This window comes from Leucopleurus acutus (genome assembly GCF_964270905.1).
Source record: "Leucopleurus acutus genome assembly, chromosome: 11".
Taxonomy (NCBI): domain Eukaryota; kingdom Metazoa; phylum Chordata; class Mammalia; order Artiodactyla; family Delphinidae; genus Leucopleurus; species Leucopleurus acutus.
This window is the reverse complement of record NC_139152.1, coordinates 9,738,427-9,766,215: the sequence shown is the minus strand read 5'-3', so window position 1 is coordinate 9,766,215 and position 27,789 is coordinate 9,738,427. Positions and strand designations below refer to the sequence as shown.

At 47.5% G+C, this 27,789-nt stretch overlaps 1 protein-coding gene across 1 annotated transcript; it reads right to left on the bottom strand.

Moving 5' to 3' along the window:
- Nucleotides 1-785: 785 nt before the first annotated feature.
- On the bottom strand, nt 786-26,408 carry BCL2L14 (BCL2 like 14). Its single transcript, XM_082850879.1, has 6 exons — nt 26,253-26,408; nt 15,037-15,482; nt 10,483-10,644; nt 8,420-8,490; nt 5,229-5,495; nt 786-966 (listed from the first exon to the last, which is right to left on the bottom strand). Exons 2-6 carry the CDS (start codon nt 15,473-15,475, stop codon nt 928-930), a joined length of 978 nt encoding a protein of 325 aa, XP_082707005.1. The 5' UTR covers nt 15,476-15,482; nt 26,253-26,408; the 3' UTR covers nt 786-927.
- Nucleotides 26,409-27,789: the final 1,381 nt, after the last annotated feature.

The following is a 27,789-nucleotide window of genomic DNA, read 5'->3' as shown; positions in this document are numbered from 1 at the left end:
TTACCGCAAAAAATAACAAAGGCCTAGAAACCTCGAGAAGTAGAGGTGGGGTCACTGAGATAGTTGAGGGTGATAGGAATAGTCGTTTTCTGCCAAATGGAAGTTTTTCAAACTGCCAAAGAATTCTCCAAGAGAAGTGAGTCAAAAAGCAGATACGGGGCTTCCCTGGTGGCACAGTGGTTGAGAGTCCACCTGCCAATGCAGGGGACACGGGTTCGTGCCCCGGTCTGGGAGGATCCCACATGCCTCGGAGCAGCTGGGCCCGTGAGCCATGGCCACTGAGCCTGCGCGTCCAGAGCCTGTGCTCCGCAACGGGAGAGGCCACAACAGTGAGAGGCCCACGTACCGGGGGGAAAAAAAAAAAAAGCAGATACGGCAGTCTCTCCCCAGGCTAGTGGATACAGCAGTAAACTCAGGAGTCTCTGAGCTCTGTCTACCAACACGAACAGCCACATGGGCCTAAAGGTAGGCTTGAAACAATGTCATTATCAGGCCATCTCCAGTGAAGTTTGAAAAATAAATAGTACTGGAAACCAAAGAGTAAGCAAATGCACCGTTTATCATTTCACCTTCATGAGGTCAACAAACATCTGTCACACACTTTCACTAAAGTGGCCGGCAGAGGCAGGGTGATGGCTTCTGTTCTAAGCATTATGGAAAATTACCACTTGTCTTTCAAGACTTCCTTACACGCTCAATGGAGACCTGAAAACATGGATGCCGAGGGCCATGCTACTAGATTCTATGAGCCGGAGATTTCAAGGCCTCTCCTGATGCCTCTTGATTTGCAGGAATAATGGTTTTGCAGATTTTGATGGTCCATCTGCCTTGTCCATTTTTGTTTTCTCCCATAATCTGTGCTAAGACTGATGTACACAAGACCAGAGTTGGACCATGAGTATTCCAGATTACAAATCCTCTGATGTTTCAGTCTACTTCTTCATGTGATATCCCAAGTACTTTTTCCTAGAGGGGGGGAAAGAGAGAAATAGATTCTTAAAATTCCAAGTTTGATTCACTGTTGAAGTGAAAACATATGCTTTCTTATCCCAGGCATGACCCAAGGCTTGGAGACCATGTTACGGTTGGGGGAGGGTTTGGAAAGGTGACTGGCATCCTTGGTATGCCTGAAAGGAAAACTTTATCAGCTAAGGACTTATGTTACACACCCAGGGCTAACTGGCTAGATGGGAAAAGTCTTTGATTCTATGGTTAAATTCGAAAGAGTAGATACTGAAAGGTTGATGACTATGGAGGTTGCAAACCTCTTCTTCCAAAGTGCTGTAGAAGGGGTGAGGTTGCCAGGACCACAGGGTAACGATGTGAATGGTGCTTCAAGGGAAGCAAAAAGGCCAAGGAATAAATTAAAATCAAATGGTGGCTTGTTTGGCATGCTTTGTGGATAGAGTCGCTGTTCATTCATTTGATCGACTCATTACTCTACAAGTATTGGCTGAACATCTATGACTTATGTAAAAGTAATGGAAACTATGAGAGAGAAAAAGGGGCATGAAATACATAATTCTGCCCTCACAGATTTGCAGTTCCGTTGGGAAGATAAGATGCACTTCTATGAAATGTGGACGACTAAGATAATTAGGAACCCTGAGCTCCTGGAAAACGTGTGCCTAGGAATAATTTTTCTCCTTCCGCACCACACTACAAGGACACTCCAGAGAGCCACTAACATCCCTGGGGCAATGGAAGGCTTGCCACCCAGATTCATCTCTTTCCTGTTCAGGGAGACTGAGCCACCCGCCTCCACACTTTCATAGTTCGTATCAACTCGTAAATATTCTTTCAGCACCATCCTTTATTTTTTGCAACTGTGTCTCTGCAACTTTGGAAAAAATTAGTCCTTTCCCTCTTATTCTTTTTCTTCCCTCTCCTAATTTCTAGCTACGTGCTCCAAATTAAACCTAACTGTGGCCAAGACTTAAGATTAAGATTTATGATGACCTGGAAAAGTAAACTAATACATTTTGAATTGAAAATACAAGTGCTAAAGAACTAGTGCCACAAAATTCTAAAGCCTTTGAAAATTCCCTTTATTATTTCTACCCCCAAAAAATCCATCTGTTTTCTCTGATTGGAACTGTTTTTCTCTCTAGCACTAGCAACCAAATTAAGAACTAATAAAACTTTTTATATTCTTTTTTCTTTCCTCTTTTTATTTGCTTACTAGAATTAGAACCATTGTTTTTTTTTTTTTTTTTTTTGCGGTACGCGGGCCTCTCACTGTTGTGGCCTCTCCCGCTGCGGAGCGCATGCTCCGGACACGCAGGCTCAGTGGCCATGGCTCACAGGCCCAGCCGCTCCGCGGCATGTGGGATCCTCCCGGACCGGGGCACGAACCTGCGTCCCCTGCATCGGCAGGCGGACTCTCAACCACTGCGCCACCAGGGAAGCCCAGAACCACTGTTTTTCATAACAGATTTTTTTTGAAACATACCTAAAACTCACCTCTTAAAGTATATAATTCAGTGGCTTTTAGTATGTTCACGAAGTTGTGCAGCCATCACTTCTGTCTGATTTTAGAACATTTTCATCACCACAAAAAGAACCTCTGTGTCCGTCAGCAGTCACACCCCGTTCTCTCTCCCCAAAGCCCTAGGAAACCACTGTCTCTATGAATTTGTCTATTCTGGACATTTCATATAAATGGAATCATACAATATATGGCCCTTCTGTCTGACTTCTTTCACTGTGCATGATGGTTTCAAGGTTCATCCACCTTTCCATACTTCATTCCTTTTTATGGCTAAATATTATTCTACTGTATGGATATTCCACATTTGGTTTTTCCATTCATTATTCATCATGGATAAACTTCATTGTTTCCAGTTTTGGGCCATTATGACTAATGATGCTGCCATGAACGTTCATGTACAAGTTTTTATGTGAACACTTGTTTTCAGTTTTCTTGGGTATAGACCTTTTGGGGAACTGCCAAGTTGTTTTCCAAAGGGGCTTGACCATTTTAGAGTGCAACCAGCAATGTATAAGGATTCAGATTTCTCCACATCCTCACTGACACTTGTCTTTTTTATTTTAGCCACGCTAGCGGGTATCTCATTGTGGTTTTGATTTGCGTTTCCCTAATGTAGAAATGAAGATGGCAAGCAAGGATCTTTTCATGTGCTCATTGGCCATTTGTATATCTTCTTTGAAGAAATGTCTATTCAAGTCGATTTTGCCCATTTAAAAAAATTGCGGGGTTTTTTGTCTTTTATTGTTGAGTTGTAAGAATTTATTACATATTCTGAATACAAGTCCCTTATCAGATATATAATTTGCAAATATTTTTTCCCATTCTCTGGGTTTTCTCTTTACCTTCTTGATGGTATCCTTTGAAGCAGAAATATTTTTAATTTTGATGTAGTCCAGTTTATTTTTTCTTTTGTCGCTTCTGCTTTTGGTGTAGAAACGCCATTTTTCATAGAACACTTTTGGTGTTTCAGTTACATTAATTAACTAAATAGACTTTTGAGAATGGGCCTGTAAGCCCAATTGATACTTATAACCTCGCTGGAAAAATATATTAACTAGACCAACAATGATGGTAATTTCCTGTATATAATCATAATGCAAACGTGAAGTGTTGTAAAAGGTCAGAGGCTGGTAAGAGTCTTGAGCCGGAGTAGTCCGGAAGGGCTCTGGGGCAGAAGAGGGACTTGAGGGGCTCCTGGAAGGAAGGGCAGTTAAAGCTGAAGTGATGTTGAGGATTCTGTCCTCTTCTCAGCGTGAGTTAAGGCAGCTTGAATTTAGAATACCCAAGAGCCTTGTTCAGATGAGCCACTTAAGGGCTATCATATCTGGTGCAAAAGTGGAAAATAGGAAAGAACAGAAGTCTCGGTTGCTTAATGGGTAGCCACTGGAGACCATGGCGGACACTTCAGCCCCTTAGGCATGATCAGCTGTACTTTCCGTCTGGCAGCCAAGACACTAAGCCTGTTTGGAGGCCCCAGGGCCATGTCCAGAGCAGACTCAAGCCTCCTGGCCCCTGGACCACTCTCGTGGAAAGAGGACTAATGATAATGTATGTCCTCCTAAGAAGGGCTTGAACAGACAGAAATGCCCTAGGCCTACAGTACGTCCCCTACACACGAACCTTCAAGTTGCGAACTTTCAAAGATGCAAGCGTGCATCTGGTTCCAGCAAGGAACCAGCACCTGTGCCGTCAATGTTGGGCATGAGTGAAAGTGCATCTGCCCTCCGTCTCCTATCGCTGAGGATCCTTCAGCTCCACCTCCTCTCCCTCCTCCAGTCAGTAACTCTTCTTGCCTGTTCACTCGACGCCAGCCCCTGTATGCCAGCTGTTATACTGTGTTACTGTACTTTTCAAGGTACTGTACTGTAAGATTCAAAATGCTTTCTTGATTTCTTGTGTCATGTATTATTTGTGTGAAAAGTATTATAAACCTATTACAGTACAGTACTATATAGCCGATTGTGTTAGCTGGGTACCTAGGCTAACTTTGTTGGGCTTACGAACACACTCTCAGAACAGAACTCGTTCGTACGTAGGGCACTTAACTGTATTGAGATTTAGAGCTCTGGATGGGGTAAAGCATTTTGAAAAGGTTACTGTTACGAGGCCATTTGAACGTGGCAGTTTTAAGGAAATCTCAAGGGAAAAGGATGGGAGAGGGGTTGAGGTGAGGAATCAGGGTAGAGAGGTCTGTTTTGCCTGATAGCAGGTAATTAAAAATAGATGAAAATTTAACTGCTTCAGTTATCAAAATGTCCCTGTCAAAATGGCTGGGTCCAAGCAACAATGGCAAAATGTCATAAGTCCTGAACCTCTGCGTGAGAATTACACCCACACCCCATCAGCATCTGAGAGAGTAAGGAACTATGTGCCTGTCCTTTTCTCACTGCTAGACTTCCGCTGCCTGCAAAATTTGTGAAAACAGAAATTATGTCTATCTAAACATTTTATATCAACATCTCTTCATTTCCTGTTATATCCGACCAGTCCCTCTCCCCCCACACACATACCCCACATACCCTTTGGGAGCTCAGTAAATATTTATTGATAAGATAATCACTAAAAAATATGTTCCCATCAATGGGATAAATCTCTTGCCACTCAAGTGTCCGAAACCCATGAGAACCGCTTCAAAGATGTGTTCCCTTCACTTAAAAAAAACAAACCCAAAAAACCCGTTTCCATCCCATCTCCTCTGAGTTCTGGGAAGATTTATTTTTAAATAGGATGCACTTACCCAGCCACCGTGCTGCTGGACCCAGGGCGAGAAGTTCTCCTTCAGGTACTTGGTTCCAAAGCCCAGCACCCTGTTCATGGGATGGCTGTCGATGCCTGTGAGCTTGGCCGTGACGTCTATTGCAAGAGCAGCCTTAAAGCCCTGAGCTTTGACCTCTGATTCTCCCCTGGTGTCCACACCCCTTAGGAACTGGTCTGTGATGGTCTTGAAAACAGAGTAGGACAGCCCGCCCTGGAAGCTGTTCATCAAAGCCTTGTCTCTCTTCAACTGTGTGCAAGAGGAGAAGCAGTCAGTACAGCAGCCTGGCCCGGGCAGGCAAACTGTCCCACTCGACACTGGGCAACTGAAACACCCAATGGAAAACCCTCAATTCTGGTCTCAATCGTGGTACCATGTCCTGCAGGACCGGATTGGGCATGGACCTTCTCTGTGAGTTTCTTCCATGGGGACAAATACAAACTGAACAGCCCATTCATTTGACATTCAGCAGATGTTTCCTGAGTGCTGAGTACCCAACAGGTGGTACTGTGGACCATTAAGACTCAGTCCCTCACTCAAAGGGCTCACAGTCTACTGATGGTTGTGACCCAGTGCAAAGTGCTTTGTTAGAGGTTGTGTAATGGGCAGAATCTGAAGCCCGGAAATCACTGTCTTCGGGCTCAACCCCTCCTGCTACACCTCTTACTAGCTGTGCAATCTTGGAGAACTTAACCTCTCGGTTTCAGTTTTGTCATCTCTATACTGGGATGACAGTACCTGTACTACAGGGTAATTGAGTAAAACATGTTGTGCTCAACATGGCGGAAAGTGCTCTCAGTGTTAGCATTTGTCCAGGGTGCTTCAAGATGCGAGATGCTTTTCTTTGGCCGTGCCGCAAGGCATGCGGGATCTTGGTTCCCCGACCAGGGATCCAACCCGTGCCCCCTGCAGTGGAAATGTAGAGTCCTAACCACTGGACCACCAGGGAAGTCCCTGCCTCTGCTTGTGAAAAATCAGGGCTTGTGTCATCAAGCATACATCATCCTCATCTAAGGCCTTCCTTGCAGTGTCTGTAAAGTGATGGTTGTCATGTGAAAACAGAAATTTCTCAATGATCAGGGACTATATGTTTATTTGAAAATCAACTAGTTCTGTCCTTGAGGAATGATAAGCTGAGCAGGTTTTCAACCAAGATGGTTTCTAAAAGGGGTATTCTGGGGATGAGTCAGATGCGACATGAAGATTTTTAGTGGAGCCGTGTCCTTTATCTGAGCCCAGCCCACCTCCTCCCAACTTCCAGGAGACTCAGGGGCCTATTTGAATTATAAATCTGAAGCAGGAACATCCTCGACACCAAGAATGGACTCCTCTTAGTCATGACCCAGTGGAAGAAGGTAGACTCGAAACCTCCAGCGGGCGGCTGGAATCCAGGACCATGCCAGCACAGTAAAAGAATGAAACGCCAGAAAGAAACCCCTTCCACAGGTACCCACTCTGCCCCCCTGCCCCTTGGGGTTGCACCTGGCTTTCTGGCATCTCAGGGAGGTGTGGGTGGAGCCCACAAGTCCCCTCGGGGATGAGTGGCTTTGCAGACACTCTGCAGACATGGCAGGTCCCCTCCTCCTTGTCACTGTCCCATTCTGTGGGGAACTTAACACCCACAGAGCACGAGTAGAGCTTCTGTGTGTTCCCACCAGAGTCCTCTACTGGGGAACCACATAAAGAGAACCACCACCATGTTTTCTACATAAATAATGTAAATGATTGCCCCCAAATCATCAAGAGAGTGCATCAGGCAAAGTGAGGGTTTTAAAGTGGTAATTTGTGGGGTGAAAAGGAAAGTATCTCTCTTCATAACCAGAAGGGTCAACCTTCATACCACGCCCCCGTCCCTGGCCTCCCTGACCTACTGCCAAGTCCCTGCCCCGGGGGGAGGCCGGGAAGGAGACGGCCGTGAGAGCCACAGCAACTTTGAGCTGTAAGGAATCCTTGAGCACACCTGTCAGATCCTTCCTAGTTCAAGTACTGAACTGTGGGCTGGTTAGTGGCATCTACTTGGAATTCTTCTAGAGACAGGGAGATCATTTCTTCACAGGGCAGCCCTTGGCTTCGATGGACAGCACTGAGTGCTAGAAAGTTCATTCTTAAAGTGGGGAGAAATCAGTTGCCCTGTAACTCCTATCAATGTTAGTTCTGGAGAAACACAGGGGTGTCCTTAAAACCATGTGCCCTCTTCTGTTTTCTGCTTCCTCTGCACCCCTGTCCACCCCGTACTGTGGCCCTGAAGCTCCCAGACCCCCTTCTCTTTTCTTTGGTCCTCAGTGTTTCCTCAGTGTTTCTCATTCTGCACCACCTCACCTGCCCTTCCCCATCCTGGTCACCATCCTCTGGGCACACCTGTGACAAAGGCGTCGAGGAGCCACAGAGCATGCTGAGACTGGGCTGGCTGGCTAGCCAGTGAGTGCTGTTTCCCCCTCCTGCAGAGTCCCCACAGACCTGACTCCTCCCCATGGCTCCTTGCCAAACGAAGGAATGGGTCCACAGGCCAGCCCCTGATGCACAGATGCTGGAGACCATGCAGCCGTCAGTGGGCGGCAGACACGGACAAGATCCCTTGAGAAGCCCTGACTACAGGGGGGCCTTCTCACTACCTCTTTACCTGAAGGTAACTCCTACACGTTCCTGATGGGAAGAACTGGTCTCAACTTCTAAATGGCAGGAAACTCCAAGTTCTCCGAGTTAACACTAACCTGCCCCCTGGCCGAATTGCTGAGAGAGAACAGTCCGGCCTTTCTAGGGGGAGATTTCAGACAAGACTCCAGACTTGGAGCAGCTGTGGGACACAGATATCCAGGCTGCAGGGCAAATGCAAGAGTCTAAACTTCCCTGAGGATCAGTTACATGGGGAACTAGATTCATAATTCTATTCAGCAAATTTTAATTTATTGGTGTCTTTTTCCTGCAAAAACAAAGTTACTTTTTTCATTTCCAAAAATTCCAAGGAGGCTCCAGAAGGTTTACTTATGTTTTCCAAAGTGATTCATTTTTGAGATGCTGCCAGCATGAAGAGTTTTGAGTCCAAGGGAAATAAAATTTAGGACTAAGTGGAAACCAGAACTTTGAAAAGGAGCACAAGCAGCAGTACAGTTCCATCCTTGGGTACCAGCGCGCGGACACAGAAAGAAAACTCGTTAGTTCAAGAAGCTCCCTACCTCTCTTTCCAACTGATCCCCCGAATATTTCAGCAGCTCAACGATTCTGGCTATTATCTGGTCTTTTCCGTCTGCCAGGGGAAAATTCCAGTTATTTCTTTTAAGAAAAAACAATCTTAAATGTTTCCAGGGACAATGCTTGTAGCCTGGTTAGGGATTGAGGAAGACATGCCCTTCATAACTCTCAGCAAAGTAAATCTTACCTTGCCTCTTCTGATCAGGCCCAAACCATTCCAGACACCCTTTCCCACAGTCCCCTCCTTTCCTCTCTTTCTTCCCCCAGCACTCCCACAGTTCTCACTGTGAAACTCATCACTTTATTTACTGTAAAAATGTTGTTGAAGATACATGAGCTTATCTCTAAAGATATTTAGGAGCAGTTTCTCTCGGTCTTTGGGTTTGTCCTAAGATATGGTGCTTTTTCCATATAGACACCATAAACCCCTACTGGATCATCTCACCCCTTTGTGTTAGCTGCTAGGAACTGTAGAGCCGAACTGTGGCCTCCTAAGGGGGGGGGGGTATAGTCTTGGTGCATTTGGGGAATTAAACTCATTCCTAAACCCACCTATTTTCCTACTGTTTTCTTTTTACAGTATCTTTCAAATTTGATTTGTCTTACTAAAATGTGTACTTTGTGTGCTGTGTCTTTACAACAAGGTGGAGTATAAGTAAATAAAATGAATAAGGTCTCCCACCCCAAAGGCTAACATGGCAGACAGAGAGAGAGGTGGCCCCAGTTGGTGTGTGTGTTGGAACAGGGAAGGTGGAGTCTGATTTTTCTTGTCTCAAAATGTGCTAACGTGCAACATTAGGAAAACGGTCGTTGCTATAGAGCGGAATCCAAACAGAGACGGCCCTTTTTCCTTATGGCGCAGTCTCTGATGTCATGGAGTCCTCATGTTTGTCCCAGAGGGAGAGGGGAGGAGAGGCCAGGAAATACATCCCACAAGGTGAGTGAAGGGCAAGGTGGTAGGAAGTCTGAGACCCAAGTCACCTGGGAAAAGAAGGACTGCATGCTTCCACCGCCCACATGTAGTTTTTAATCTGACGCTGCCGCCTCTCTCCAGGAAAGTTGCTAGAACAGCAGCCTGAATTTCTCATGCACGCAAAGGATGAGAGCCTGAGCTTTTGCTTGGTTTAGGGGTATTGCTTTACGAGGCCCAGGCACACATGAGATAGCAATAAAGTTGGAACACTGTTTTTTGCTGTCAGAAGGGTCCTCCTTTCCCAGCGCCTCACTCTCTAACCCCCTTTGGTAGTTTGTGGTCCCAGCAGCGCAGCACGGGGTGGACAAACTCAGCACTTTGCTTCTGAGCTTGGGAGACACCACCACCTTTGCAGATCAATCTTTTGCCTTCTGTTTTGGCGTACTGCAAACTCAGGGGCCAGCTAGGACCCTCATTATCACTGGAGTTTGGGAACGAGAACCACGGGCAGGATAGTCATTAATGAGGGAATGGCCAGACTGACCTTCTCTTCCTGTGGCCCTTGGTCCTGCTTCCCTCAACTCTAGAATTCCTGCAAGTCGGATGCGATCCACAGTCCTACCTATTGGTATAGTTTGGTGACAACTGACCCAGTCTGATCACTACTTCTCAGTTCTGCTTCACGTTTTGCCCCAGACCTGGTACCTGACAACCCCCTGCTTTTTCACAGGAGCCCAAGGCAATATCATAAATCCCCGGGCGATGCTCCAACTATACCCTGTGCACTTGCTTGAGTACACGGGTCCCTGGCCATGGCTAACGTGATGAAATCTAACTTGCATTTCTCCCTGTGGACAAGGTTGAGTGCAGGCTTCCTCCTGCCCCTCAGTAGGAGACTTTCCTTTGGACTTAGCAGTGAGTTTGGCCTGTTGCTTCCAGCTGCTGGCATACTCACCTTGGCTTGGGCTGGTCTCTCAAGCTAAAGAAGGTCAGTGCCTCCAGCGTGTTGCTGTCGTGCCCTGAGGCCAGCTTAGCAGAGATTCCTACGTTGCAGAGCCCTGAGCTGTATAAGTACATAAGTGCTGTAGACCTCTGCATGGCAGACAGGCAGCCCACCGCAAACACCCTTCCCACCTGCAGCTGTAGGCTGGAAGCCCTGGTGCTGGAGACCCTGGCGTTCAACAATCGTTCTGGACTTGAAGCTTCCTCCCTGGCTGTGGAGCGCTTCTGGCGGCAGCCAGGAATAAACGATTTCAGCGACTCGGTTGGCAATGGAAACAACTTTGGGGTCCACGGCTGAAACAAGACAAAATGGTGCTGACAGGCCCTTCCCAGAACTTCGTCTAGCTGATTGGTATGCGCAGTTGCCCGAAATGAAAACACCAGCCTGGAGCGAAAGGAAGCGGCCGGGAGTGTGCGTGGAGGGGAGTCCATTCTTCAGAAATCACTGGCAGTTGCCTGGCAGAGGCTGGGACGGAGGAGGAGTTCACAGAGGAGTGATTGCCACCTCGAAACAATTGCCCCTCTGCACCCTCTTTCTGAAGCCTTGCAAAATTAGGGTCCCCTTGCCCCTTTGCAAGGGAGGAAACACAAAAGGGAGTGCTTAGTTCTTTGCTTGAGGGAATGCTCATTATGCTTTTATTTTTATTCTTTTTTTTTTGGACATCCTTTATATCTTGGAGAGCTGGCCCCTATGCACATAGGAGGGCATTCAGCAGTGTGACAAGCCTTTGGGGGTTGTCACGGAGGAAAGAGAAATATCCCTGCTCTCAGGCCATATTCATGACTCATTATCAAGTGAACACTGAACTCCCCTTGCTTGCATGGCCACTTGTCTTCTCTCTCCTCCACGTCTAGTGGGAAACATGCGAAAAGTGCTGATAGGTAAACAAGGATGCAGAAAGTCTAACCCACGACCTTCAAGAGTTTATAATGCAGGAAAAGCCTTATGCCATGAATTTGCACACGCAACTAGAGGGTAAAGCATTTGCGGACATGAAGGTTTAAATGGCACTGGCCCCCTGAATGTCACAGCCTGTGAAGGACAAGTCGACCTTGCCCCTGGTAGGGGACGGGGTCGGATTGGGAGGGCAGGCGGTACTGCTGAGTTATTTGGGAGTAAAATTGACATTGTTAATGCATCCCTAAGTTCTTAACTTTCAGAAGCTCGTACACGTTCTGCCTTTGATACGGAGCGGTCGTATCATGCAATGTTTAAGAACAACAGTATTTAATTCATAAGACTTGACGAAAGTAACAGAGTGGGGTTTTGGCCAGAAGGTTGGTGTGCCCAGGGGAACACCCGGACCTTGTCAATCAGGATAGATAAGAGAGGCAAGGCCTGGGTCCGGGGAGGGATTGTGTCACATGCAAGGCAGGGTTTGACCTCCTAAGGAACTGCCAAGGTGGTTCCTGAACCTCTCTCCCTGGATTCGCCCATCACATGGAGCCCCGGTGCTTTCCCTTCACCCCCCAGGGCATTCACTGAAAGGCCATGGCAACTGACACTTTGTCCACAATGCCTTCCTTTAAAAAAAGGCATAATGGCTTCTTTAAAAAGCCACATTTTTCATGATGCTCCATCCATAGGGTTCAAACACAGATCAGGAGTGGGTGAGAGAGAGAAAAATTGGAGAGGTCAAGGAGAAGGATCAACGCTTTTCCTTCCCATTTTAATAACCCAACCACAAGTACTTTCCACTTTTAAATCACCTTACTGCAGTCCAACCGGCTTGCTCGTGAATGCTGGCCACCCACAGAAGGAGGTGGCAAGAGGCTGGATCCCAAAACCGGTGGGAGCCTTCCCTTGTGTCCGCAGGAGACGGGAGAGGAAAGCTTCCACGTGCTTTCCTCTCTGCAACCTTGTGCGGCCTGCAGGGTGATTAACACGCTCTCTTCCACGGAAGTCACACTGCGCCCACCTTGCCTTCAAAGGAGGCAGATGAGGGCCCCCAAGGTTGTCGCTCCCCAGCCCCCAGCCCCCGCCACGTGGCAGGGCAATCACAAGGCCCCCAGCAGACGTGGAGGTACCCAAGCTGACTAACCTGTGTATGTGTATCTGTCTCTGCGGACTGGAGGGATGCAGGTGAAATACGTGCAGGAAAAACTATAAGCAACCTCATTTTGACTCAGATGAATTAGCTCTAGTTAAGATTCCCATTCTAATACCTTAATATAAAAAACTGGAAAAAAAATTCCCTTCTCATCAGAGTTGGTCCCATCTGATAGGCAAGGGAACATTGGATGGGTGTGGAGAGAGAACAGAAAGGCTGCCCATCCTTTTGAGTTTATTCTGGGGGCTCATTGTGGGATTAAGGAGAGCGGGATGGGGAAGGCATTTGGCTTGAGGCATTTGTTTTAGAAGAGGCAGGGCGTTTGTGAGAGAATTCCTTATGGTCCAGACTGCTATTTCCTACCCAGTATCCACTTTCTTTTTCTTCCTTAGTAACAGATCCCTGAGATGCCAGGGGAAGCTGACAGCACTACATTTCCCAGCCTCGTCTGCAGTAAGGAGTAGCCACTGAGATGTAAGAAGCTGGGTACAGTTTTAAGAAAGCTCTCTGAAAGGGAGCTGGATTATCTAGGAAGGAGATACCCTTTTGTCCTTCCCTTGCTTCCTCTTTCTTCCTGTTTGGAATGTAGACATGATGGCTGGAATCGCAACAGCCACCTTGGGTTTTAAGGTGACTTTGAGGTTGGAAGCAACTAGCTGAGGGATGGCAGAATAGGAATCCTTAAAGATTGTGGAACTGGTAGATCAAGCCTGGGCTGCCAAACTGTGGTTTTCTTCTATGGGAGAGAAAAATAATCTCTGTGTCATTGAAGTTGTAGCGAGTCATAGCTGTGGAGAAAAAAAGATTCACACAAAAACCCGGGTTGGTGTTACTAGAATTGGTATTGACATTCATTTTTCTACATTCCAAGGTCTCTTACTATGAGACTTTGGTCTTGGGACATAACCTCATCGTTCTCACTCCAACCTGAGTCCTGGAAATGGCAGCACAGGCTAAATTGCGACCTTCAGTTAAAAGAACCCGGGGGGGGGGGGGGGGAGGGGGAAGGGTGAGCTGTGACAGGGTGAGAGAGAGTCATGGACATATACACACTAACAAACGTAGTAAGGTAGATAGCTAGTGGGAAGCAGCCGCATGGCACAGGGATGTTGGCTTGGTGCTTTGTGACCGCCTGGAGGGGTGGGATAGCGAGGGTGGGAGGGAGGGAGATGCAAGAGGGAAGACATATGGGAACATATGTATATGTATAACTGATTCACTTTGTTATAAAGCAGAAACTAACACACCATTGTAAAGCAATTATACCCCAATAAAGATGTTAAAAAAAAAAAAAAAACCCAGGGGACGACAACTGCTGAGCTCTGATTTACATGTGGCAGGATAGAAATAGAACGTGAGTCCCTCTGGGGTCACACCCAACATAAAACCAACTAACTACCCACATAATTAACTAAACAAGAAAGCAAGGAGAGAGGAAGGTGAGAAGGGAGGAACAACTGTGCTTAAATCCTTAAAGCCTAGCCTCTTTAGGAGGTAACCGTTTCTGCTTTTGTAGGGTTATCTATATATCTACACAGAGATAGGGAAATTTTAGAAAATAAAAAAGGTGACATGACACTTCAGTAATATTGAAATACAGAACGTCATTTTTCTCAGGAAAGCCAGAAGGTTAAAGTCTGTAAAATCTTCCGTTTCCTGGCAAACTCCAAAGAACAGGACAAGCAGAAAAGCCTATTGAGGTCCCTCCAAACTGTTGTGTTTGCTCCAGAGCTCAGATACCACCCGCAGTAGAAGAAGCCTGCTGTACCCCTGGGGGAAGGAGGAGTTCCCCCAGGTAATCGCGACCCTAACTTCCCCCCTCCTAAGATTCTATAAGTCTGATAGGAAATGGAAGTTTCCTTGATCACAGTGAATGGTCTAAAGCTGTCCTTGTGCGGGGTGATTCTCCAAGTAAGCCAGCCATCACAATGTTTAAAAATTGAGACATTACTGCCACCTGTTGACTAATTATTGACAAGTTACACGGGCCAATCAGCCCAGCAGGAGGGGGGTTTCTTTTAAAATCTGGGCATTGGGCACAAGGTATTGTTGGAGGGGAAGAAGATGGTTATGCCAGGGTTTGTGGATGAAGGGCGATTCTGATAAAGCCTTTCATGAAAATGTTTTGTTCAATGCAACGTGTTTTGTACCACTGAAGGAAGATTTTGTCAAAATTCTTCTTGGTGGTTTTTTGAGTGGCTTGTACTTTGCAAAGTATTTTTGTGTACAGCTATCTGATCTTTCCATCCACCTTCAGACGCCATTGTACAGATGGAAACACAGAGGCCCAGAGACGGGAGTTGACTTCCCTCAGGAGGAAGAGCAGCCTGAGCCCGGCTGGGGCTATTTCTCTTATATGGGTCTCTGGCACTGAGGATTAGGGACTTGGGCAGCAAGTTTATAGACGGTGGAGCCAGAAAACCAGTCCCGTCACCCTTCACGGCTATCCTCTTCCTTTCTTTTCAGTCTTGAGAAAAGCAGGGAAATTAGAATTGAGTATTAATAGGTTGGGAAGCTGAGGTTCAAAGAGTGCCTTGCCTAAGGCCCCATTACCAGCTGGGAGGAGGTGAACCCCCAGGCGCACAAAGAAGGGAAACACATGGCTGCGGGAGAGAAAGAATCCCCGAAAGCCTACCTTCACGCTCTAAGCGCTGTTCCACATTGGAGAGGGACCTCGGCCACTGCCGACCGTGAGGACCACTCTGAGGTCCCACCGGACTTTGCAGCCCAAAATGGATCTCCAGAGGTGAGCTCTGAGAGTCCTCCTCCTTCTCTGCTACTCCAAAGAGTGTTCTCCAAGACGACTTTTTCTTGGCAACATTTATGGCCTTCTCCGTGGATTGGGAATTTCTGCAAGTCCATGGTCCCTGTGTCCATGCTTTCTTTGCCTGCCAACTCTCTGGTCCTTTCTGGGACAAACTTCTTGTTCTCGGGAGCTTTTGTGAGAAGACAGCAGAGGTGTTCTTGAAGACGTGGTGTTTGACGTAGAACTCCAGGATTTTGAATTCCATGCTGTCTGGGTCATCATCATCCAGGGGGATCTCCTCCAGGTCGCAGGCGCTACTGGTGCACATGGCAGGGCTGCAACGACAAAGTCCACACACGTCCATCTACCTGGGAGCCACCTACTCTTTGTAGGTCGGGAGAGATGGGGTGAAACTCAGTAAGCATTTATTCAGTACCTATTCTCTTTGTGCTGGGGGGCAGGGGGTCATCAGAGTTGGAAAAGCCAAGGTTTGTTCTGAAAGTTCAGTCTTACAGAGATGAGACTTGTACATAGATAACTCCAGACAAAGAGGGCGAGCTAGGAGCTCAAACAGAGATGCAGGAGCCAGCGCGGGAGGTGGGGAGGAAAGACAGCTGTGAACGGGGGGGGGCGAGTGCAGGCTCCTTGAAGGAAAGAAAGTGTTTGGATGGGTGGCTGGCTACTGGGCCTTAGAACAGGCTGGGCAGAGGGCAGGCTCTGGGTGAATTTAGGATGTGTTTGAAGAGTGGAAAGAGATCTGATGGCGCATAAGCCTGTGCTTTGTGGAGAGCTGGGGCTATAGGGATGTGGAAGGACCACGGGGAAGTGGCAGCCAGGGCCAGGCGATCAGGGCCTTGGAAGGTCAGGCTGAAAGCTTTGCATTTTCTCATGTCGGTAGATCAGTACATTTCAGAAGGGGCCCTAGACTGTGGAGGGCAGTTAAAAGTCTTCTTGGGGGCTTCCCTGGTGGCGCAGTGGTTGAGAGTCCGCCTGCCGACGCAGGGGACACGGGTACGTGCCCCGGTCCGGGAAGATCCCACATGCCGCGGAGCGGCTGGGCCCGTGAGCCATGGCCGCTGAGCCTGCGCGTCCGGAGCCTGTGCTCCGCAACTGGAGAGGCCACAACAGTGAGAGGCCCGCGTACCGCAAAAAAAAAAAAAAAAAAAAAGTCTTCTTGGGAGAGGGTAACTGGGCAAGGGGAGAGGCCAGCTCAGGGGAGGGAGCTGTCTGGGGTCCCTGGCCCTCCCCGGCCTCTCTCCATTCTTCCTTTACTCGCTGATTTAGCTTGGAAAGGTTTGCTTCTATTCCTTGCCGTATTTAGCATTCCATGTAAGATTTTATCTGAAGAAAAAAATCCTGCTTTTTTTTTTTTTTTTTTTACAAGTTTGAAGCACACTGATGGAAGGAATGGAGAGCTTTTCAAAGTCTGGAGCGGGAGAGTGATGTGACCACAGACATGTTTTAGAAAGATCAATACAAGCACTAAAATTACGGGGATGGAAGTTTCATCTTTATTTCCATATGAATAACCAGATAGATGTAATTAACTGATTGTGTTCAATTTAAGCTCTCATGAAATAATTCCTTAAATGGTTGTCTGCTAGGAAATCATTTCTTTCTGATCTACTTTGCTTTCTTTGGTTGTATCTTAAGGACTATGATTTCCTTTTTGTCCCAGATGCCAGAGAGCCCAGATCTACCAACCGTCATTGGATTAAAATTTCACAGACAGTGCGTGTGCTGGAAACCAGCTTGGGCTTCTCAGTCTAACAGTCCTGAGTTCAAATTCTGGCCATACCACCGACTAGCTGTGTGACCTGGGGCAAGTTACTTCACCTCTCTGAACCTGAGCTTCCTTCAGGTAAATTGAAAATAATAATAGTCATCTTGCAGGGGTATTGTGAGGGTACGATGTAATGCATGAGAAACCCCAACACAGAACCTGGCTCAAAAACGGTAGCTATTTTTTTTTTTTAGTACAACTGTCATCCCAGGCCCTCTGACTCTGTCCTTGATGTGGCTCTTAATCATGGACCCCTTCCCTTAATGGTCCAACTTTAAGAGTGTTTTTTGGCATGTGAGCTGGTGTGATAATAAATAGCTGTAGTGATATTAATGGGATCGGCTGGCATGTCTATCCTTTTCTTTCCACTGTCCCCTCTCACACCATGACCAACTGATAAAGAATTGGGGGCCTCCCTGGTGGCGCAGTGGTTGAGAATCTGCCTGCCAATGCAGGGGACACGGGTTAGAGCCCTGGTCTGGGAAGATCCCACATGCCACGGAGCAACTAGGCCCGTGAGCCACAATTACTGAGCCTGTGTGTCTGGAGCCTGTGCTCCGCAACAAGAGAGGCCGCGATAGTGAGAGGCCCGCACACCGCGATGAGGAGTGGCCCCCGCTCGCCACACTAGAGAAAGCCCACGCACAGAAACGAAGACCCAGCACAGCCAAAAATAAATAATTAAATTTTTTTTAAAAAAAGGCAAAATGCAAAAAAAAATAAAAGAATTGGGACAGTGACCGCAGATGGGGTTTGAGGCATTGTGACGTGGTTCAGATCAATTTGACTGTGTGCCTGGAGGCCGATGGTCCAGGGTTGGCTCAGTTTATAACTTGCAAAGTGCTTGGGCAAGTCTCTCAATTCTTTTGGTCCTCTGATTTCACAGCAAATGTTCTCTAACTTTCCCCTCTGATTCTATTACTATTTGAAGGAGGTGTGAGGGCTGAGACATCTCCCCTGCAGGCCTGCCGATGATGCTTCCTGTCTCTATCGTTTCCTATCTTTTTTTGGAAGAGCCTCACACTGGATGATAGGAAGCTGCTCATCCAGGAAGCGCTCTGTGGCCAAGCCTCGAGAAAGCAGTTCTGATGGAAGTGATGCCAGGCGGGAGATGCAGGGGCTGTGCCAGAACATCAGGTACAGACGGAGGGGGCAGAAGTGATCTGCCAGGGTGGCCAAGGGCAGGGCTGCAAAACCTGAGACACCTACTGCACACACAGATATATCTGCACGACTCAAAAGCCCCCCAGGCCTGCCTCGGGCAACTAAGCCTGAGCAGTGCTTGAGGGGCGTCACCGCTACTGGGTCCTCCTCCCTCCCTTTCGTCACACGCCTGTCCTATTCTGGGGCTTGGACTATCTTCCTTCCCTCACCTACTCCCGATTTCACGCACCCATTGTGCACTGCAGGGAACTTTCTGCTGTCTGGAATCACTTCAGCATCTCCGCCCTCACCTCGCTCTGCTTGCGCCCCCCTCCTCGCCCCATTCTCACAGGTCAACCATTCTTCCCCTCTTGGCACCCAGTTTCAGTCACACCTGAGGATCCTTCCCAGGTCTTCCAATTTATCTAGACTTCATTCTCTTTTCCACAATGGAATGTAAGTGCCGGGAGGACAGGCATGTTGATGTGCTATTTTGTCTCTGCTGGGTGCCCAGCTCCTACAGTAATGCCTGGGGCAGAAAGGCACTTGGCAATGAACTGTGGACTTTTTCCTATTCTGAGACAGACTGTCTGGGTTCCAATCCTGGCTCTGCCGTTAGCAGTTATGTGACATACTCTCCAGGCTTCAGTTTCCTCATGTTTAAAATGGGGACGAAGGGACTTTCCTGGCAGTCCAGTGGTTAAGATTTCGCTTTCCAATGTAGGGGGTACAGGTTTGATCCTTGGTCAGGGAGCTAAGATCCCACATGCCTTGTGGCCAAATAAACCAAAACATAGAAACAACAGAAGCAATATTGTAGCAAATTCAATAAAGACTTTGAAAATGGTCCACATCCAAAAAAAAATCTTTAAAAAATAAATAATGAAATGGGGATGAGAATAGTACATGTCCTTCTGTTACAAAGATTAAATGAGTTAATATTTGTAAAGCATTTAGAATAGCATTTAAGTGTTTGAACAAGTATTTGATTTAAAAAAATATTTATGAAACCCACTTACGGCCGGCCACGCTGTTCTAGAGAAGTTGCAAGGGGTTTTCGGGTGGTGTAACGGGGAGAGTGTAGCACGTGGGGTGAAAAGGCGGTTGAAGAGCTGCTTTTCATACTTATCGGCAAGGGGGCTGAGGCAAGTCATGTAGCCTCCAACGAGGTGTAGTTTTTCCATTTACAAGATGCGATTCATATCGTCTAACTTGAAACGGATAACCTGGTTCAAATCCTGGGTCATCGGCTTACTAGCTGTGTGACAGGCTACATACCTTCATTTATTTCTGCCTTCATTTTTTTTCATCTGTAAAATGGGGTAAAACAAAACAAAACAAAACAACAACCCTGGCAGGAGATCAGCCAAGATGAACCTACCAGGAAAGATCTTCAACAACTAAAGACAGAAAGAAGGAACCGCAGCAAAATGAGCCGGAGGGGCGAAGTGCGAGAGTCAAGTGCCGTAGCCCGGGTGGGTGGCCCACAAATGGGAGAATAATTACAGCTGCAGAGGCTCTCCAAAGGAGTGAGAGGTCTGGGGCCTTCCCGCCTGGGGGCGCTGTGCTGAGAAGATGAGTCCCCAGAGCGTTTGGCTTTGAAGGCCGGAGGGGCTTACTTTCGGGAGAGCCAGGCGGCTGGGGCACACAGAGACTTTGCTCTTAAAGGGCACGCACAAAACCTCACACGCTCTGGGACCCAGAGCACAAGCTGTCATTGGAAAGGAGCCTGGGTCAGACGTACCTACTGACTTTGGAGAGTCTCCTGGAGAGGCAGGAGGCGTCTGCCGCTCACCCTGGGGGCATGGACACTGGTGGCAGCCGTTCTTAGAGTTCCTTCTACCATCTGGATGTTGGTGCTGGCCCGCCCCGTTCTGGGATCCTCCCTCTAGCTTATTAGCCTTGGGGATTAGCCTCGCAGCGGCCCAGCACCCTGTAGGTGCCAGGGCTGGGACACCTCAGGCAGAGCAACTAAGTGGGCATACACACAGTGCCATCCATCAGCAGACAGGCTGCCGTAAGACCCCCTGAGTCCACAGCTGCCCCTGGACACAGCCCTGCCCACCAGAGGGCCCAGGACCCCACCCCATACACCAGTGCGCAGGCACTAGACCCAGGACCCCCAGGGCTCTCCAGCCAGAGACCCCACAACCCCCTGGGCCCTGACCCTACCCTCCAGCGAGCCTGCTCTAACCTCAGGACCAGCCTCACCCGCCAGTGGGCAGACACCAGCCACAACACAACCACAGCCTTGCAGCCTGTGGACACAGCCCACCCACTAGCAGGCCAGCACCAGCCCTGGAACTAGCAGGGCCCTGGCCCTACCCACTAACAGGCCAATGCAAGCTTTGGGACACCCCGGACCCTGCAGCCAACTGTGTCAGGAACTGGGCCCATCCACCAGGTCTAGGACCCCTGGGCCCTACAACCAGACCCCAGGACTTGACTCTGCCTACCAGTAGGCTGGCACTAGCCCCAGGACATTGTTTCACCCACCAATGGGAAGGCAATAGCCCCAGGGTCTCCTGGACCCTGACTCCATCCTCCAGTATTTCAGCCTTAGCCCTGCCCCCGCCCCACCCTGGGGTTCTGCAGTCAGCCACCTTGTGACCTGGCCCCACCAACCAGCAGCTGGCAGCCTCCGCACAAGGTAGGACCTGGCATCCAACTGGAACAGGGGCCAACCAAGCCTACAAGACCACCCACAGTAGTCATCCCACACAGCAGAAGGGCCCATGCAACCCACACAGGGGGCACCCCTGGAGCATATAGCTCTAGTGATGAAAAGGGAGTGCACTGATGGGATGTGGAGGACGTCTCCTTCACAAGGCCACTTCTCCAAGATCAGGAAATGTAACCAACCTACCAGATACAGAGAAATAAAAACAGCAAGTTAGGCAAACCGAGGCAACCGAGGAACATCTTCCAAACAAAGGAATGATAAGGTCCCAGAAGAACCAAGTGACGTGGAGATAGGCAATCTACCCAAGAAAGAGTTCAGGGTAGTGATCATGAAGATGATTAAAGAACTTGGGAGAAGAATGAATGGAGAGTGAAAAGTTAGAAGTTTTTAACAAAGAGAAAATATAAAGACCCAAACAGAGATGAAGAAGACAATAATTGAAATGAAAAATACACTAGAAGGACCCAACAGTAGACTAGATGATACAGAGGAATGGATCAGCGAGCTGGAAGACAGAGTAGTGGAAATCACTGATGCTGAACAGAAGAAAAGAAAAAAGAATGAAAAGAAATGAGGACAGTTTAGGAGACCTCTGGGATAGCATCAAGCACACAAGTATTTTCATTATAGGGGTCCCAGATGGAGAAGAGAGAGAGAAAGGGCCTGAGAAAGTATTTGAAGGTATAATAGCTGAAAACTTCCCTACTCTGGGAAAGGAAACAGACACCCTAGTCCAGGAAGTGCAGAGAGTCCCATACAGAATTAACAGCTCATTTCAACTCAATATCAAAAAAACAAACAACCCAATTAAAAAGTGGACAGAAGACCTGAATAGACAATTTTCCAAAGAAGAAATACAGATGGCCAACGGGCACAGGAAAATATGCTCAACATCGTTATCATCAGAGAAATGCAAATCAGAACCACAATGAGATATGACCTCTTACCTGTCAGAGTGGCTATCTTCAAAAAGTCTACAAATAACATAAGTTGGTGAGGATGTCAAGAAAAGGGAACTCTCATACACTGTTGGTGTGAATGTAAATTGGTGCAGCCACTGTGGAAAACAGTACGGAGGTTTCTCAAAAAACTAAAAATAGATCTACCATATGACCCAGCAATTGCCTTGCTGGGTATATATCTGAAAAAACCAAAAACACTAATTCAAAAAGATACAGGCACCACAATGTTCATAGCAGCATTATTTACAATTGCCAAGATATGGAAGCAAACTAAGTGTCCATCAACAGATGAATGGATAAATGTATGTGTACTACGTAAATGTGTGTGTACTACACATACCACACACACACACACACACACACACACACACACACACACACACACACAATGGAATACTACTCAGTCATTAAAAAGGATGAAATTTGGCCATTTGCAACAGCATGGAGGATATTATACTAAGTGAAATAAGTCAGACAGAGAAAGACAAAGAGTGTATGATACCACTTATATGTGGAATCTTAAAAATGCAACAAACTAATGAATATAACAAAAAAGGAACAGACTCGCAAATATAGAGAAGAAACTAGTGGCTACCAGTGGGGAGGGGAAAGGGGGAAGGGACAAGATTGGGGTAGGGGATTAAGAGGTACAAACTATTAGGTATAAAATAAATAAGCTACAAGGGTATATTGTACAGCACAAGGAATATAGCCAGTATTTTATAATAACTATAACTGGAATATAACCTTTAAAAATTGTGAATAACTATGTTATACATCTGAAGCTTATGTAATATTATACATCAACTATACCTCAATAAAAATTTTTTTAAAAACCCATAAAACAACCCCTCCCCCCATCACATAGGTATGTGGGCAAAAAAAAATTAGCACGTGTAAATCACTTAAAGTAGTGCATGGTAGATGTTAAATGCTCAGTAAATATTAGTGTCTTTATTCATTAAAATAGGGGACTTCTGGGCTTCCCTGGCGGCGCAGTGGTTGAGAGTCTGCCTGCCGATGCAGGGGACAGGGGTTAGTGCCCTGGTCCGGGAGGATCCCACATGCCGTGGAGCGTTTGGTCCTGTGTTTGGCCCATGGCCGCTGGGCCTGCGCGTCCGGAGCCTGTGCTCCGCAACTGGAGAGGCCACAACAGTGACAGGCCCGCGTTCCGCAAAAAAAAAAAAAAAAAAGGGGGGACTTAATCTGGTATTCCAGTGGTTAATACTGCGCGCCTTCACTGCAGGGGGCGCGGGTTGATCCCTGGTTGGGGAACTAAGATCCCACATGCCATCCTGCAGCACAGCCAAAAAAAACCACAACTATCTTAATAGGTTGCCTTTCTTGTAAGGTTTAATATGTTTATAAAAGAAAATTCATCAAAAGCAGCAATTAAGAAAACTAATGACATGCAAATATTTGGTTTAGCACAAAATTCACACTTGATATATATATATATATATATAGAGAGAGAGAGAGAGAGAGTGTATGTGTGTATGGGTGTGTGTGCATAAAGTATACATACTTGTAAGATATGAAGCCTGGGACTTGGCTGGCTTTCCCAGCACCTCATATAATGCCTGACACCTGATAAGCTCTCGGGAAATATTTGATGAATGAAAGAAACATGATATAGAGCTGCCAGATGAAATATGGGAGAGCTAGTCAATTTGAATGTCAGGTAAATAACAAATAATTTTTTAGTATAAGTGTGTCCCAAGTATTGTATGGGACATGCTTACACTAAAACACTGTATCTGTTGTTTATCTGAAATTCATACCGAACAGGGCCAGGGCCTCTTGTATTTTTATGCAAACCTGGCAACTCGGTGAATAAAAGGTGCTGCTTAGAAAAACTGAGACCTCAGGTTCTTGGAAGCGAGGAAAGTGGACCAAAGGTGGAGCCTGAGCGACCTAAGTCACGCGAGAGAAAGAGCGGGACACGCGGTCGGGACTCGGGCGCCGCCGAGGCGGCGCGGAAGTGGCTGAACCTAGTCCGAGAGCAGCGCCGGGAGGGCGTTTAAGGTGGGTTTTAATTCTGAGCATCCTTTTGAGTTGGGCAGCTCAGGGCGCCCCGTAGGCAGGAGGTACCCGCGGGTCCTCGAGGAGCCGTTGCATTGGTAGCAGGGGAGCCCTCTCCCAGCCATAGGACTACGCTCCGAAGAAACCGTGTCAGTTTAAGGCAACCCAACCAACCAAACCTTTCTAATGCAGTGTGAAGACTTTAAAATTGTGGGGGGTGGGGGGGGCGGGGGCGCTGCTCTTGGAGAGGGAGGAAGGGTCCGACTTCTTTAAGAAACGAGTTTGCTGGACTTCCTTGGTGGCGCAGTGGTTGAGAGTCCGCCTGCCGATGCGGGCGACGCGGCTTCGTGCCCGGGTCCGGGAAGATCCCACGTGCCGCAGAGCGGCTGCGCCCGTGGGCCATGGCCGCTGAGCCTGCGCGTCCGGAGCCTGTGCTCCGCAACGGGAGAGGCCGCAACAGTGAGAGGCCCGCTTACAGCAAAAAAACAGAGAAAAAAGAAACGAGTTTGCTAATTGCTGATTCAGGAGCAACATCCGAAAAGGGGGGAAAGCAGAGGTCAAGATGGAGCACACAGCGCTTCCACTTCGTGAAAGAAGAGATTTTTGCCGTCTCCCAGGCTAGAAAGGAGCTGAGGGCCCAACCAGGAGGCAAGGCCAAGGGCGAGAGAGAAGCAGAGGGCAGGGCAGTGCTCAGGCATTCCCCGGGACCAAGGGGACCTTGACCAGCCCCGGCGAGCGCTTGCAGCTGCGTCAAAGGATGAGTTCAGACACTTTCAAGGCACTTGACAAGCGTAGGGTGTTTCTCCTACTCATCCTCACCGGGAATGACGGGAGAGCTGTTAAATTGATAATGAAGTCTTATTTTAAAGCAGCGGTGAGTTACTTTATTACCACTGCAGCCCTTCTGCTCTCAGCTGTTCGGGTTCAAAGTAGAAGCAGCCCAACTTCTGGGTTAATGGAAACGTACAGGTAAGTTTTATGCTTATGTTGATGGAAATGAAGCCCTGGGTGAGGCCCCAGAATGTAGGTTCAGAGCCTGGAGTGGAAAATTAGCCCCGGAATAAGCCCTGTGAGGCTCATTGTAATTCAGTGACTCAGTGCACACAGCCCTACCCTTTGGATCCAGTATTTACATACCCTCTAGCGTATCTACAGCAAACTCTCACAGACCTACTCCCCGAAAGCAAGGTTTCACAGTGTCTTTTGTTGGCCTCTCTTCCCTCTCGAAGGGTTTCTTCCCCCCAACCCCCTAAATGGCCAAAGTCCTCGGAGTCCCTGGTGGCTAGTCTCCTGGGAGCACCGCAGAGCAGCACTGCTTGGCCTGCAGAGCAGCATATGACCTCCAAGATCACAGGACACACTTTAGGGATTTTTCTAGTTCTGGATTCATTGGTCGAGGTTAGATTTTCCTTCCCTTCCTGTGGCAGGTAACGGAGCAAACAGCCCTCATGCATGCACAGAGGCTGTGGCCACCAGGGCCCCAGGAAGCTGGACGGAACTCTGCCCTGGACGGAACTCTGCTCCGGCCTGTCCCGGGGGGGAGGGGCGTGGAGGACCCCTTAGCAACAGGCTCTGCCAGAGAGCTGACTTCCATCACTCTGGACACACAGACAAGGCCCGAGTGTAAGACATGGGTGAGGACACTCATCCCAGAGGGATGTTCCCGGGCCAGATTTTGAGCTGAGTTTTGTTCGGTTGCCTTGGGCCTCTCCTTCTGCACCCTCTGCACCCTTACGCCCTTCAGAGGCGGTCCACCCTTCCCCTTCCTTCCTTGAACTTCACCTTATGGTGTATTCATCCCTCCTCCCCTGTGGTTTTTAATCCTAAGGGTGAAAATGAGGAATGAGGTAAAACGTGTTAAATTCCTACAATAGAAGCTAAACAGAGAGCGCCTCAGGTCTTATTAATGAAACACAAAGACTCAGGCTCTGATGATTATAGAACAGAGCAGGCAGGGAACTCAGGAGGGAGCCTCCTGGGGGGGTATTCCCCGTTTCACCTGCGCCCTGTACTCAAGGAAGTCTCTAGGGGGTCTGCTGGGACTAGATCTCGTGCCCAAGTGCCCACAGGTACTCAGGGCTCAAAGCCAGGGACTCTTGTCCTCAGCCCATTTCTGCTCTGGGGGAGGTAGCTGGCATTTCAATGGGCTTCTGTCACACTATCACATACCTTGCTACACACTCAATAAGACAGACCTGCATAATGTTAACAATGATTCGACCAGTTATGTATTCTTAACCCTCCCAAACCTTCTGGAGCAAAGGAGAAATGAAAGGGAAACCTAAATACTTCTCCCTTTCCTGGAAACCCCTATAAAGTAGATGTTAGCTTTCAGTTTTAGATTCTTAGTTTTGCTTCCTGAGACTTACATGATCAGAACTTTTAAATAAATGCCGTAAACGTTAGGTTTACTAACCCCCCGTTAGATTGCCTCATTAGCAAAACCAGGACTGAAGTCCCCTGTGTCCTGCTGGGAAGGCTGAACGTGAAGACTGGTGTCTCCTAGTATTACCTGGTCTCCAAGCTGTCAGCAGTTTCTCCTGCTTCGGGTCAGGCGGCAGGAAAGATATTTCTATACCTGAGTCTCTCTCCACGAAACTTAAGAGGAAACTTTGGCCAAGTCTTCTTGGCTTCTCATTTTGGAAGGCTCTTGTGATGTAAGACTCCACCCGGGTGTAGCCTCTTCAGGTTGGGACTAAGGCTGGAAGGAGGCTTAGGGAAGGGAGTCACTTCCTTGTTAAGCCCTGCCCCTAGCTTTTCAACTGAAGGAGGGGCTGACCTTTGCCCGAGTAATTTGACTCTAAAAGGAGTTGTGCATCCTTTACCGAGGACTCTCACTGCCCTTTGGGACAGACACAATTATGAGGGTGTTTTTCTGATAGTACTTTACTTTCTTTCCCTTTCATCGGTTTAGCGAATGTTTACTGATCACCTCTGTGGCAGGCGTGGCACACATGTTTAATCTTCACATCAAGGGGCAGGTGTTATGATTCCCATTTTCCATACAAGGAAACTGAGGCTCAGAGAGGTAAGGTATTGGTGCGGAAGTAGTCCCCCCATCAGTTGAGCTGAGATCCAAATCTTAGTCTTTCTGGCTTCACACTGTATCAGTGTTACCTCTCCCATGAGATTCAAAGATTGTATTCAGATGGAACCACGGGAAAAGCTTTCAAAACGGAATGTAACCCCAGCCATTGTAAAAGCCACAAAAACTCATTTAAAGACCATATGTCACAATTTTAGGGATAGAATTCCCTATGTATAGGAAAGAAGAAACATATGATTTTGTGGTCTATCCAGATTCTTAACTGAAATAGACACTTATGCTCATAAAACCATGAGCGCTGGCTAGTCAAAATGTGAAGATGAAGGAAGTGTGCATGGTGAAAGGGAAATTAAGGCTAATTTCATAAAAGTGGGGGAAGAACTGGCCATTTAAATATTAGGTAAACAGATCCATGAGAGACAAATAACGGCAGTTAAGGGAACGTTAGTTCTTTGGTGACGCGAAGTGAATTTTAACCAGCAAACTCATATTTATTGCTCATAACGAATACCTGTCTAGTCAACTTGAGGGATATTAAAGAAATATTAAGACTGTTTTGTCTTCAAAAAAACTTACAGTCTTTTTCGGAAGAAGAGATACATTCATTTGAAACAATTTAAGAACCAACAAATACATATAATCACAACTAAATCGCATAGTTTGGACTACAGTTGTTACTGGAGTTCAGAGCTACATAACTTAATGACACTGGGGGCAGAAACCCTTTAGAATCTCGCGAGGTCTTCGCAGGTAAGTATAAACACAAGAAAGGGGCAGTCGGCACAAGTAGGCTCACTGAAGACAGAGAATGTCCATTAATCATTCAGCTTTGCATCTCCCACACTCAACAAGCTGGCACATAACAGAGACAGGACTCAATACATGTTATATATTAAAAGACAAAACAAAACCCACTTTTCTCCTGATCCTAAAAATACACATTGTGGGAATTCCCTGGCGGTCCAGTGGTTGGGACTCTGCGTTTTCAGTCAAGGGCATGGGT

What these genes read in the sequence shown, in the direction of transcription:
- BCL2L14 (XM_082850879.1), bottom strand. Translation starts at nt 15,475, where the DNA reads ATGTGCACCAGTAGCGCCTGCGACCTGGAGGAGATCCCCCTGGATGAT. An exon ending in CTTCCAGCCTACAGCTGCAG is followed by an intron (nt 8,491 to 10,482) that starts GTGGGAAGGGTG and finishes TTCCCCTGGCAG; the next exon opens with ACGGAAAAGACCAGATAATA. An exon ending in TCCAGCAGCACGGTGGCTGG is followed by an intron (nt 967 to 5,228) that starts GTAAGTGCATCC and finishes CCCCCCCTCTAG; the next exon opens with GAAAAAGTACTTGGGATATC.